Below are 14,352 nucleotides of genomic sequence, written 5' to 3'. Positions count from 1 at the left end.
ATGCTCTTACAAACCAGTGCACAAGATTCATTAAAAGAAATAAATACAGAACGTTTATGTTTAAAAGAACTTTTACTAATTCTTGAAAATATAAAAAAAAGTTTCTAAAAGTACCTAAACGCTCACAACAAAAACGTTGAATTTCTATATTTAAAAATAATTTAATATTAAAATTTTTAGTTACTCTTTTAAAAAAAAAAAAAACCAAAAAATTAATATTTAAAATTTTGTGCCCGGATATCATATGTTAATAATGTAATCTATATATATTAAAATAAAGGCGTAGTGACTTGCTGACCACTTAAACTTGTAGGGCTTTTGAAAGCCGATACACGAACTTTGGATTTTCCCATTTGAACACTCCAACTTGACAAAATGGGTAATAATAAACGCATCCACCAGAGCGTGTATATCAATTGCGCTGACATGTAAAACACATCATGCTAAGCTATTTATTACTTGCCATGTGTTATTTGTGGGTCCCATTTTTAAATACAAAATCAGAAAAAAAAAGTTACAAATACAAAAAGGAAAAAAAAACGCCTGAAACATAGTTTGACAATTCCACCGTGGGAATCGTCCCCACCGATGAGCAGCAGAACTCCGGCGAGGCAAAAATGAACGCGCAAGTTGTTCCAGGTATCCAAATTGGAAAAGTAAGGTACCAAAATGTTCGCCTTGATGAGAAGAATGCTCCTACACTTCCAATTTCATACGGGTACCAACCAATTCCTCCAATTTTACAATCCAAAAGCTCAGGCAGTCCGGTTGAGCAAGGTGTTCGACGAAACGCCCCTATCAATTCTGGGCCAATTGGAGACCAATTTCCAATTGGAATCTTTTCTACTACACCCATGGATCCTCTATGCAAAGATTCAGCTCAATCCATTCAAGAAATCAACCATCACCACCAAGTTGAAAACTCAAAACTTCACCAGTTGGCCGGGCAAGGTGATCAGGCAAACCAAAGGACTCAAAACCAATGCCAAACTACTCATGCTCCTCAGGAGAATGTTTCCAAACCTTCAAACCAGACCTTACATGGGCCAAATCTTTCGAATATCCAAAATGGTCATTCCGCACACTGTTCATATAACAGTGTTCGACCAAATGCCAATGCACCCTCCAGTTCTACTCGGCCTCTTTCGCTAGGATTCTGAACTTACATGCTCCGACATGGTCTGGTGAAGTTCATAACATCACTTACTCATATGATAACATCACTTAATATTTTCTTTTTCTTTTTTATTTATATTTTATTCTAATTCTAATTTTTTTAAGTAAAAATAATACTATTCACGCGTCTTAGGAACATGATTTGCACACAATTTAGCTATATCAGCTGTAGTACTTTCATATAAGCATGGTCAACGGTCAAATATATTTATTATTACTCATTTTGTCAAATTAAAGTGTTCAAATAAAAAATACAAAATTTGTGTATTCGCTTTCAAAAGCGCTATAAATTTAAGCCGAAGGAAGAATGCCAAATTAAAAAGGTAGTACTCCGTAAAAGATTTGTTTCCTGTAAAGGAAATCAGCTTGTGCTTCTTCCCCAAGCATTCGACAGATACTGAAACACGTCTCTCTGTCAGTATCCCATCCACCTCGTACAGTACGCACCCCCCCCCCCTCACCCCCACCCACCCCCAGGGCACTTTCACTCCCTCGGCGAAGACGAAAAATCAGGACAGAGTCTGTTGAAAACTTTCCAATTAAACTGTTTCTTTTGATAATCGCAGCTGCAAAGGATCTTGGGAACTTCTTCTGTATCTTCCACAGAGGTATGTATGATTACTTCTCTTCACCTTTTTATAGAATTTTGGAATTGGGTCTTGAAGTTTCGGTTTTTTGATATTACTTTCTTGAATTTGGTTTTCTGATGGGTTCAAGAAGGGTCTGCGTCTCGTTTAATTATCTTTGGGTTTTGTGTTTTTTAAAGCTCTACTATTATGTTTTAGGACTTAGGAGTATTCTAATTTAATTCGAAATTACTGCTGGTAAATAATTGAATTTCAAAATTAACAACAAAAAAAAAGTTTCTGATTTTCCATAAATATTGAAGAAAAACGTGTTGATAGTAATAGATTGAAAAGGGGGAAAAGGAGAAATCTAAGACTCGGTTTTTAATTCAAAGATCCTGGCTTTCTTTGAATGCTTGGGTATGGAGCTATATTTAGTCAGAATTGTACTGGGAACTGTTGATTAGTGTTGAATCTCTCGGTTTTTTTTTTGATTCTGTGTAGAGATTTTTTTTTTCTTAAAAAAAACTAAGGTGGTAGACGGACAATCTGCTGGGAGAAAAAGAATTAAATTTGTTAGGGGAGAAAAAGAAAGAAGACGAATGAAGGCAAAATACAAGAGGAATGTAACGTTATTCACCTAATTTATTTGGGAAAGCACGGTATTCTAGCCTCTAGGTCCAAAGCACTGGTCACTGATCAGTCAAAACTATAACAATTAGCAGATATATTTTTATTTAATGAGAAAAAGATGAGTTTTCATTCTAGGGTAACATATTGATATTTTCTTCCAGTAAATGCCATTTGAAAACCTGAAGCAATCATTGGTTCTCCCGGTTTTGGCAATGCCCAGATATATTATCTTCTTTTTGCTTCATTATCTTTTGGAAATAATAAAGGGTTAACCCTGCAAATTGGATATACTACAAAAGAAAGGAAATCTTGTATATCTTGTCTTGGAGTTTCTCATGAGCAATTTCTGCTTCTGTGGCAGGTTATTTGCATAGTGTTCTCTCTCATTGTGCTGAGATGAGTTGAATATCAAGATATTGCAAAATGGGACCTGAATTAGAGAACAAGCAAAACGCAGACATGATTTTGGAGGCTTCTGCAAAGAAGGAGAACGGAACTGATTCTAAAGAACTTGAAGCTAGTCATGTAAGCAACTATGAACACTGTACCTCATTGGTTGAACAAGTAAAGGGAGTCCATGGCAGTGAGGATGATGAAATTGATATTACAGAATGTACAAGACCAACTAATAATGTGCTAGTGGAATCAGACAAGGAAGAATTGACAGAGAGTTCAAGTTCTTTTGAGAGTATTTCTTCTGAAGCAGAGAATTGCTGCACAACTATGAGTGATGCCGAGTGTACATCAGAATACAACGGTGACGCTACATCGCGACTAGCATTTAGTGGATTTGGTGACATATTTAGGATGACGTATGTATTACTTCTCCAAGATCCTTATTTCTTGGATATCCCTATTTTTTTTTTCTCTATAGGCTGCATTTTGTTTTCTGGTGCCTTGAATTTGATGATTCATATGTGAATAAACATTAGAATCCATTGCTTCATTCATCAGAAAAGGAAACTGATTGCAGAACTCAAGCTCTCTTTCTTGACATTTTGTCAGTGGGTAAACTCATACTAGCATTTTTAACTTTGCGCAATCATGTACAAAAAGTTGCTCATCTTTATTTTCCGTTGCATGATATTAATTGAGCCTAAAGATGATTTCATGAGTATTTTCTTTAGGATATTATGGCTGGTACTTTTAGACCTTAATGGCCTTATTTGTGATAAAATGAGCTAATCGAGAACATTGCCATCATGCCTAGTAAGAGCTATTCTGGGTTTGTGGTGGGTTTACTTGTTTGTCACTGATTGTTTGGGCATTTAATTAGGTTGAGAGAAAGAGTTAGAGTATTGGCTGACATGTGAATGATAAATCAATAAAAAGTAATACCTTCCAAATAGAGAAAGATGGTGATTGCCATTTTATCTATTCTATAACTCTTAACAAAAGCTGGAGTTTGCAAAAGTTACATAGAGGAGAGAAATAAACTCTGGAAATTGATGAGTGGATGGAGAGTGAGTGGTTACTGTTAAAATGTGCTCTGGTGGCACAATCATGCCAGTGAACATGCGCCGGCACATCTATTAAAGTCAATTTTCTTGTTACATTAAATGAATGGGTTTGTCTGAAGAATTATCTATGCATGGTTTAGTTGTTAAACCAAGCTCTTTTTCTTTTTTGGATAACGGTAGTGGTCGGGCCAGGTTGTGCGCACCTCAACTAATTCACCTATTATATACTACCTTCACCAAGGTTTCGGCATATAGATAGAATTCACTTAGTGTCACCTCTACTAAGATTTGAACCTTGGTTTCGTTACTCAGATTTTCAACCCCAAGGGTACCCTCCTAGGGCAGTTGTTCAACTAAGTCTGCCATGAACTGACTTTTGAGGTTCTTGTTCACAGTCAGAACTAACTAGTTGTCTCATCGTTGACTTGTGTCAAGGTTCATGTGTCAGATTCAACATTCGTTGAGGGGTGCTGTAGTTCTTTTTGTGGTGTTTTGTCCCTTTCCAGAGTAAGAGAATATCTGTAAAAACCTTAACATTTACCTTGTTATTGTCCTTTAGGAGGAAAAAGGTGACCCCTCACTGGAGAGACTTTGTACAACCTCTTAGGCAGCGATGCAAGTTGATTGAACTGAAACTCCATATGCTTCAGTCTCGAGCTCGAAAATATGAGAAACAAATGGGGGATATCAAGTGTCAGATGCAACTTCAGCTGGGAAGTGTTGAATTGGAAGGTTTAGGTTCGAAGTCACTTCCATTTTCTTGTAATAGTTTAAGAGATAAGGTTGTGAAGAGAAAGAAGAGAAGAAGAACTGAAGACACACTGGATATAGCAGCTTATATGTCTCATCATCCCTTGTTTTCTTTCTTTGGTAATATTTTCATTTGTTGTCCTTTAGCCTGATATTCTTACTTTCAATTGCAAGTCATGAATTTATATTTGTGAATTGCAGAAAAGAGAAACTCAATTGCTGATGGTTCTTTTCCGGACAATGAGCTGGGAAAAATAGGTAAGGATGCATACTTTTCTTAATCTTGAGTTGCAATTGCTGTTGTTTTGTGTTGCTTCTTGGTGGAATTTTTTTTTGATAACATCAAAATAGCAATGGATACATTGTTCCTATTCATGTCTCTTGCTCACCAATATTAATGGCAATTGCACACACAACAGAGGTTATGTTTGGATGTGTATGAATTGGACCTCTTGTGAGACATGTGCTGTTTGGTTAAGAATTTATAATTGTCTCTTGAGTACAAGTATCTTCAATGTTGCACACAGATGTTAAAGATTGTAGGTTTCAAGTTCACTTTGTACTTTTCCTTTTTGAGTTTCTGAGATTTGTTGATGAAAATGTTGGTTTATGTTTAGTCAACAATGGCATGCTGAAAATGTTGGTTTATGTTTAGTCAACAATGACATGCCAATTGGAAGAGTTGGTGGAAAGAGTTGGTGTGGATGTTAGGAGGAAGCTTCCTCCTTTGATGTCACCCATGACATCAAGAGGAGGTAGTTTGATGTCACCAATGACATCAAGAGGAGGTCTTTACCTCTATAAATAGATGCACTCCTTCACTTGTAGAAATCATCCCAAAATAATACAATACATTGTAGTGAGTAGAGAGTTAAGAGAGAAATTCTCTTAAGTGTAATTGGGAAATCTCCCCTTCCTTTGTTAATATTAAAAAGGGCAATTGTTCTCTGGTGGACGTAGGATTATTTTGATCCGAACCACGTTAAATCTTGTGTTCTTTCTTTTACGTTTCCGCTAACAATTGGTATCAGAGCGACATGATTCTTTAACGATCCAAGGAGAAAGAACAAACAAATATGAGTTCCATGAAGTTTGAAATTGATAGATTCAATGGACGCAACAACTTCAATATCTGGAAGATCCAGATGATGGCGTTACTGCGGAGGGAAGGTTCAATCCATGCTATTGACGGAAAGTATCCTACGGATATATCAGCTCCCGACAAGGAGAAGATTGAAGGGGATGCATTGAGTGCAATCCAACTATCCCTTGCACCTAACGTGCTTTGTGAAGTGAGTACGGGTACCGAAGAGACGACCAAACAGTTGTGGGAAAAGCTAGAAGGGCTATACCAAGACCGATCAGTGACAACAAGAATGTTGTTACAACGGCGTCTTCACACATTTAAGATGGGGTCAGGTACTTCGTTACAAGATCATTTAGATGCGTTTAATAAACTTGTCATGGACTTACAGATTGCAGGAATTAAAAGGGAGGAGGAGACGCTTGCATCTGCTTTGCTATTTTCATTGACTTCAGGATATCGTGATATTGAGAATTCAATGATGTATAGCAAGGAGCCTATCAAGCTTGAGCAAGTGCGGCAGGCACTTAACTCTAGTGATGTGCGGAGGCACATTGAAGGAGATAGAGATGACCAGGCAAGTGGCCTCTTTGTAAGAGGCCGGACTAGCCAACAGGGAAAGACCAAATCAAAGCACAGATCAAAGTCTCGTGTGAACAAGAAGAATACAGAGTGTTGGGGTTGTGGCAAGAAGGGGCACTTTGAACGAGATTGCCCAATGTCAAAGTCCAAGGAAAAGGCGAGTGCATCTACAGTTGAACAGGTACATAATTTTGATAATGATTATGTACTAACAACATCGTGTAATAATAATAGTAGTTATGAAAACAAATGGGTGTTAGACTCTGCTTGTACTCTGCATATGACGTTCCGAAAAGACTGGTTTAGCAGCTACGAGAAAAGTGGAGGAACCGTAGTAATGGGCAATAATGCAACTTGTGCAATAGTTGGCATTGGCTCAGTTCGGGTTCGCTGCCATGATGGAATCGTGAGGACTATTACACAAGTCCGTCATGTTCCTGATCTGAAGAAGAATTTGATCTCCTTGGGTACTCTGGATGAACAAGGCTACAGGTACATGAGCGAAGCAGGAACTATGAAGGTGACTAAAGGTTCTTTAGTCATGCTGAAAGGCAAGCTGGAGAACGGCTTTTACACATTGGCCGGAAGCACCATTGTTGGCTCTGCAAATGCATCTACAGTGCAGTTATCTAATGATGACAAGGCAAGACTATGGCACATGAGACTAGGTCATATGAGCGCACGTGGACTGGAGATGTTGAGCAATCGTAAACTTTAGGTGAGAAGATCAGCACGCTTGACTTCTGTGAGCATTGCGTTCTAGGGAAGCAGAAGAAGGTCAGCTTCAGCACTGGCAAACACAAGACAAGAGGAGTGCTAGACTACATCCATTCAGATTTATGGGGTCTTTCTAAACTTCCATCGAAGGGCGGAAAGAGGTATCTTCTCATTTTTATTGATGATTTCTCACGAAAGGTTTGAGTGTATTTTTTGAAGGCAAAAAGTGATGCTTTTGAAGCATTTAAAGAGTGGAAGATTTTGATTGAAAATCAAATGGAGCGGAAAATCAAGTATCTTCGCACAGACAATGGCTTGGAGTTTTGCAATGAAGAGTTTAATGAATTCTGCAAGGTTCATGGGATCTCAAGACATAGGACTGTCAGGCATACCCCACAACAGAATGGAGTTGCCGAGAGAATGAACAGAACTCTTCTTGAAAAGGCTCGTTGTATGCTCCTACAAGCCAAAATGTCCAAAGTATTTTGGGCTGAAGCAGTTCACACTGCTGCTCATATTGTCAATCGATCTCCAGCATCGACAATTGACTTTAAGACTCCGAATGAGGTATGGTCAGGTGAACCCTCTAACTATTCATACTTACGAGTATTTGGGTGTCCAGCTTATTATCACGTTAATGAAGGAAAGCTTGAACCAAGGGCTAAGAAGGCCATATTCGTAGGGTATGTGGATGGAGTAAAAGGGTACAAACTTTGGTGTTTGTCTTTACTCAAATTTATAGTTAGTAGAGATGTCACCTTCGATGAATCCTCTATACTTGATCCCCGTAAAGTTTCCGTGGAGTTTTCAGGAAACAAGAACAACGAGCAGGTGGAGCTTCCGGTGGAGCTTGCCAAGGAAAAGGATCAAGAGACTCAGGTTAAAGATGAGTCAGAAGATGTAGGCGTTGAAGAACTTGCTGTCAATGAACCATACACAATTGCGAAGGGGAGGGAGAAGAGGCAGACACGAGAACCGGAACGCCTTATAAATCAAGCAAACTTGATTGCATATGCGTTCGTAGCTGCACAAGAAGAGATTAAAGATCTGGATCCCTCTCGTATATTGAAGCAACTTCTTGCAAGGATGCCGCACAATGGCGGTTAGCCATGACTGAAGAGATGGAGTCTCTTCACAAGAATCAGACATGGGTCTTAGTGAAAAGACAAAAGGGGAAGAGGACAGTTGGATGCAAGTGGGTCTACCGAAAGAAAGAGGGAATTCCTGAAGTGGAAGATGCTAGGTTCAAGGCGAGATTGGTTGCAAAAGGTTTCAGCCAAAAGGAGGGAATTGACTACAATGAGATTTTCTCTCCGGTCGTGAAGCATAGCTCAATTCGCGTGCTACTAGCATTGGTTGCACAATTTGACTTGGAGCTTCAACAGCTTGATGTCAAAACTGCTTTCTTACACGGTGATCTAGAAGAGACAATCTATATGGATCAACCTGAAGGTTTCCTAGCTGAGGGAAAAGAAGATCACGTATGCCAACTAAAGAAGTCTTTGTATGGTTTGAAGCAATCCCCTAGACAGTGGTACAAGAGGTTTGATGCATTCATGACTACACATGAATTCTCAAGGAGTGCATTTGATAGTTGTGTGTATCACAAGAAGATGTCTGGTAACTCAATGATTTATTTACTGTTGTATGTTGATGATATGCTTATTGCTGCTAACAACATTACAGAGATAAATGCTTTGAAGAAACTATTGAGTAAGGAATTTGACATGAAGGATTTAGGAGCTGCAAAGAAAATCCTTGGTATGGAGATTTCAAGAGAAGACGATGTTGTACATCTTTCTCAGAAGAGGTATATTGAAAGGGTTCTCGAGAGATTCAATATGCAAACGTGCAAGCCTGTAAGTACACCATTAACTCCTCATTTTAAACTTTCAGAGTCACAAATGCCTCAGTCTGAGGATGAGGTGGAGCATATGTCAAAGATTCCTTATGCCAGTGCAGTTGGTAGTATTATGTATGCTATGGTATGCACACGTCCAGATATTGCTCAATCTGTAAGTGTGGTAAGTAGATACATGTCCAACCCAGGAAAGAGGCATTGGGAAGCTGTCAAGTGGATATTGAGATATCTCAAAGGAGCTTCTGGTGTTGGTCTTACCTTTCGAAAAAGTGGTACAGGTATTTCAATTCTCGGTTATGTGGATTCTGACTATGCAGGAGATATTGACAGAAGAAGGTCCACAACTGGATACATCTTTACCCTCGTTGGCAGTGCCGTCAGTTGGAAGTCGACTTTGCAGTCGATTGTCGCTTTGTCTACGACAGAAGCAGAATACATGGCAGCAGCGGAGGCGGTAAAGGAAGCTATCTGGTTGAAAAGTTTAGTAGCGGAATTGAGTTTGGTTCAGCTGGAATCAACTCTTAGATGTGATAGTCAGAGTGCTATTCATCTAATGAAAAATCAGAGATTTCATGAGCGCACTAAACACATTGATGTCAGATTTCATTTTATTCGAGATGTTATTGATGAGGGAACTATCAAGGTCGTGAAGGTTATCACAGACGATAATGCTGCTGACATGTTGACCAAGATAGTCCTGCTCGCTAAGTTTGCACACTGCAAGGACTTGGCGGGGGTGTGCATCAACTGATGCAACTCCGAAGAGAACATTTGCTAGGTGGAGGTGGTATGTTCAACAATGGTTTGATTCTTCTTGTTTCTTACAACGGGGTTGCCCAGTAAGCTTAGAAGTTTTGGCCAGAGTTGTTCACACGCTCGAAACGCAAACCAAGGTGGAGATTGAAAATGTTGGTTTATGTTTAGTCAACAATGGCATGCTGAAAATGTTGGTTTATGTTTAGTCAACAATGGCATGCCAATTGGAAGAGTTGGTGGAAAGAGTTGGTGTGGATGCTAGGAGGAAGCTTCCTCCTTTGATGTCACCCATGACATCAAGAGGAGGTAGTTTGATGTCACCAATGACATCAAGAGGAGGTCTTTACCTCTATAAATAGATGCACTCCTTCACTTGTAGAAATTATCCCAAAATAATACAATACATTGTAGTGAGTAGAGAGTTAAGAGAGAACTTCTCTTAAGTGTAATTGGGAAATTTCCCCTTCCTTTGTTAATATTAAAAAGGGCAATTGTTCTCTGGTGGACGTAGGATTATTTTGATCCGAACCACGTTAAATCTTGTGTTCTTTCTTTTACGTTTCCGCTAACAGTTGATGAAGTTGATCCTGAATCTTGTGGCCTCTAATTCCGCCAAAATGCTACATGTCCTATTTTGCTTCCATTGTGCAGTTTAAATTAATTAGTTCTTTCATTGATGGTACAAGATTGCTTGGAACTACGCTTAGTCATTTAGTTAGGTTATAGAGGACTGGGTTGGTGGAGGAATAAAACTCATACTTAGCTAAGATTCCTAAAACGAAGGACAACAAAGCACCAAGAACTAAAGATAGTGAAAAAAGAGTGAGTTTTAAAGGAGTGGCATACGTATGGTCGACGACACTTGAGGTGACACATATGTGCATGCATATGAAGAATCTGCTTGTTGGAGTAAAATTAGTTACAATTATTAGGTTGATGTAGATAAAAGACCAAATTGGGTATAACTCTCTCACATAGGACATAAAAAAGGCGTAGTTTTAGGCCTTCAGTCTCAAGGGAATTTGAGTTCCCACATTGGTGGGTGATGGGTTACTTGGTCTCCTTATATGGTCACCTCATGAGCTAATTTTTGGGTTTGAGTTAAGCTTAAGGTCCACTTCTTCTCATGGTATCAGAGCCAGATCCATGAAATGGGTGTATTAGAAATAATTTCTTAACAAGTTTTGAAAAGGGAGGGCGGCATCAAATAAGATGGAGATGTTATTTCAATTGATTGCTTGACGTAATTACGAGGATAACTTTACAGATGTTGGTACGTTTTGTGATAGACAAACAACACTGATAAAATTAGTTCTATAGAAGTAAAGAAATACCGAGAGAATGAGTATTAGAAAAGCATGTGGTCGAAATAGAATTCATATTGAGGTTGGAAGTGCCTTAGAGAAGTTGGACTAGCACTGCAATCAAGCTATCCAATGTTATATTAAATGGAAAAATGGAAAATTAGTGGAGAATGATTACCCTCATTCCAATTTTCTTTCTTTTAATTATGCAATCTATCGTGGTATCTATGAAAGTAAGAGAAGACCCTAATGTGAAGAGATCGATGAGTTTTTGATCTTCTTTATATAGGAAATTAAAGAAATATAGTGGAATGAAGAGCCCCTTCAACTTCAGTGCATTTTCTTTTGCACTTCCCTAGAACTTATGTACGGCGAAACTGTTAGTAAGAGTATAAACTAGAGACATCACAAGGGTAATAGAGAACTAGATTGAAATTATGATTGATAAATCTACCATATGCAATATTTTGTTCAGAAAATTAAGGGTAAGACGAATTTCCCATAGTCATTAACCTAGAGAAAGCATATAAAAAAGTGCCAAGGACTTGGCTTGGTAAGAAAGGGATTTATGTCAAATATGTAAATGCGATCGAGCATATGTCAGAGAAATTGGTCACGAGTATGAGAACTCAATTTGAGGAGATATAGAGGAGTTTTCTAGATTCGTGGGTCTAGGAATCTGCCCTAAGCTGTTATTGTATACCCTAGCCAGAATGAGCGAACCAACAAGGATGAAATACGATGGTGCTTGCTAATTGTGGATTATATTGTGTTAATTGACTGAACTAGCTAGAGAGTCCGTCAAAAGATGGAACAGTGGTAAAACACTTAAGAGAGCAAGGAAACTCGCCAACTGGCCCATAAAAATGAGCCCCGAACCAGCACTTCTATAAATTGGGCCTTGGCTGTCCTGGCAAACATATCTGGCTGGGACCAGGCCAAGGCTTTTCGACCCTCATCCGGATCACAGCCCAGATCAGCCCAAAACTACAAAAGAAAATATGAAGAAATGTTGGAATAATTTGAAAGTAATTCTGCACCAGTTTATGGATTTTCTGGATTTGTTAGGAGGGACTGTAGGTGATGTTGGGATGCTCTTTGTATCTTTTTGTACCATCTTGGTACCTTTTTAATAAACTTTTACCTTGTAAAATAAGTAATTTGAAAATAGTTGAAAGTTTTAATTACCAACAAACCCTTTAAAAGACTTGCAATCTCTTGAAATTGATACGACTTTGTTAAGGACATTACAATGGAAGCAAAGGGATTATGTAGGCGATATTGCTTAGTTGTGATTTAGTGGTAGTTGGTGTTACACACTTACACGTTGCATTATGTTGTGTTTGTTAAGAGTATTTTTGGTGTCCTTAAAAACTTGTATATTTTAGTAGGAATAAGTGAAATTTCTGTTATAAATGGGCCTAAATACAATGAAATGGATGCAAAGAATTGATATAGCCGACTGCCGACCCAGTTAGTTTAGATTGAGGTATGGTTGATTATTTGATTCATTCTGACCGCCAACTGTGTATATTCATCTCATCTTTGAAGTTGGTCTAGTATATAACAGTTTTCTTTCGTAAATGTGATCCTATACAAAATTCCATCTGTTGTATGTGCTTAATCTCTCGTGCTGGTTTTCTTCTAGTTGTTCTGTGCATTTAATCATTTCACTTCTTAATTCTGTAGCCATCTGCTCTGACAAGAACAATGCTGATGATGAGTTTGAGATTCAAGATGACTTGCACCAACGGCCTGCCGATGGTGATACTTCCTTGGAGAAAATACTCCGTAACATTGGGGTTCTTCAGTCACAAGTTATCCAGCTTAAAACTAGACTTGACAAGGTAACAAGTGAGAACGCTGGAGTGCTCTCAAGCACTGATGACTTGAAATCACTTCTACCATGTAATGCTTTGGCCAGCTCAGCTCGAAGTTCTGCCTCTCTTCCGGACAATCGGGTCAAAATGCCAGTAGAATCTTGTGATGTTGTATCACAGCTGATATCTGAGTATAATATGACTGTGCCTGTCAGTGCAGCTTCAAGCCGTGGAAAAGCGGTGAACATCTCTGATATGAATGAAAGCAAAGACCGTTCCTTTCTTTTGGATACAAACGCCAATGTAAGTACTTCAACATGATTCACTATGCTTCATTTAATGTTGTTCTTGGGTACTGTGTATGGGCCTTATCATTCATCATAGATCATTAACCCTTCTAATCTCGTGGTTTTCAAATTAGGTAGGTGAAATGATGGGATGTGTTTTTTCCTGTAGATTTCATTTTATGTTCCATTTTTCTGAGTGATCTCTCTCGCTGTCTTTGTTACTTCCTGCTTTTACTTGGTTAATTAATAAATTTCTGATCGTAATAGTTGGTGGTTAAATAGTTCCTTCTATCGTGAAAGCAGTCAAACTCAATACTAATCGCCTTGGAAAAGTTTGGTGGCTTTGGAAGTAGATGTCTATTTTACCTGAAGTGAAGGAGATACAGCTGTTCCTACCCACTATTCCAACTAGCAGAAAGCTTGTACTTTAGATTTCTACGGACACTATAACCTCGTGATTTGATTTCTGCGCTTTCTTCTTTTCTTCTTCCTTAGTTGTCTATGGTTTACTTTGGCATTGGCTGTTGGCTATTTGGTCCTCAGCTCACTGTGCTTTTGGATACTGAAAAATCTCTTCTAACTAAGCATTATCGATAATTATAGTGGTCTTAGAGGAAAAGGCTTTGATGAGGCCAAGCAATTGTCTTCTAGCTTGCATTTTTTGGCTAGTCATGAATATTCTTCATATTGTATGATGAAGAGCTAAATCTTCTTTGCTACTCAATTGCTGAATTGATGCTTGTAATATGTCTCGAATTCATTAAATCATCTTTGACACGTGCCAGCCTGAAGATGGTGTTCTAATCTACTATCAAAGAATGAAGGAAGAGATGACTAATTTTGAGGAATTCAAGATTCATTCTGTGGAAAAGCCTCAGGTTTTAGAGACAGTGCAGAAGGGTACTGTCCCAACCAGTCCCCCAGATCCAGATCTTGCCCTGGATGATCAACCAGCTCCAAAAATTCGTTCTATTTCCAGGCTTACTGCCCCTAAGAGCAAGAAGAAGAAGGCTCGACGGAGAGCTGGTAGAAGGAATTACTGATCTTCAGCTTAGCTTTCGTGATTGCAGTATATATCTGATTGAGTGATCTAGTAGAAGGTGATTGAAGTTGATTTCAAATCGTCACTTCTCTTTGGACATAAAACGAACATGTAAATTCGACTTGAATCTCAACTGTCCTGTAAATGCACCAAAACAACGATAACTATTCCTCAATCTGAAGTTACATTTTTCAGGTAAATAACGTAGTCAAATGCCTCAAGAAACAGCAGGATTGAGTTTGATTTGCTTATTTCTTGTCTTTCTATATCAACACACCAATTGCCCCCTTATCCACTGGTTGTAATTGGAGGTC

At 38.5% G+C, this 14,352-nt stretch overlaps 1 protein-coding gene across 1 annotated transcript; it reads left to right on the top strand.

Annotated features, from left to right (window-relative positions):
• The first annotated feature begins 1,489 nt into the window (after positions 1–1,489).
• Positions 1,490–14,289, top strand: LOC107831848 (uncharacterized). The gene is made up of 6 exons (XM_075217495.1): positions 1,490–1,784; positions 2,737–3,187; positions 4,395–4,705; positions 4,787–4,843; positions 12,579–13,012; positions 13,782–14,289. Exons 2-6 carry the CDS (start codon positions 2,799–2,801, stop codon positions 14,037–14,039), a joined length of 1,449 nt encoding a protein of 482 aa, XP_075073596.1. The 5' UTR covers positions 1,490–1,784; positions 2,737–2,798; the 3' UTR covers positions 14,040–14,289.
• Positions 14,290–14,352: the final 63 nt, after the last annotated feature.

Source organism: Nicotiana tabacum, chromosome 7, assembly GCF_000715075.1.
Source record: "Nicotiana tabacum cultivar K326 chromosome 7, ASM71507v2, whole genome shotgun sequence".
NCBI classification, from domain to species: domain Eukaryota; kingdom Viridiplantae; phylum Streptophyta; class Magnoliopsida; order Solanales; family Solanaceae; genus Nicotiana; species Nicotiana tabacum.
The sequence above is the reverse complement of the archived record's forward strand: the minus strand, read 5'-3'. Positions and strand labels throughout refer to the sequence as shown.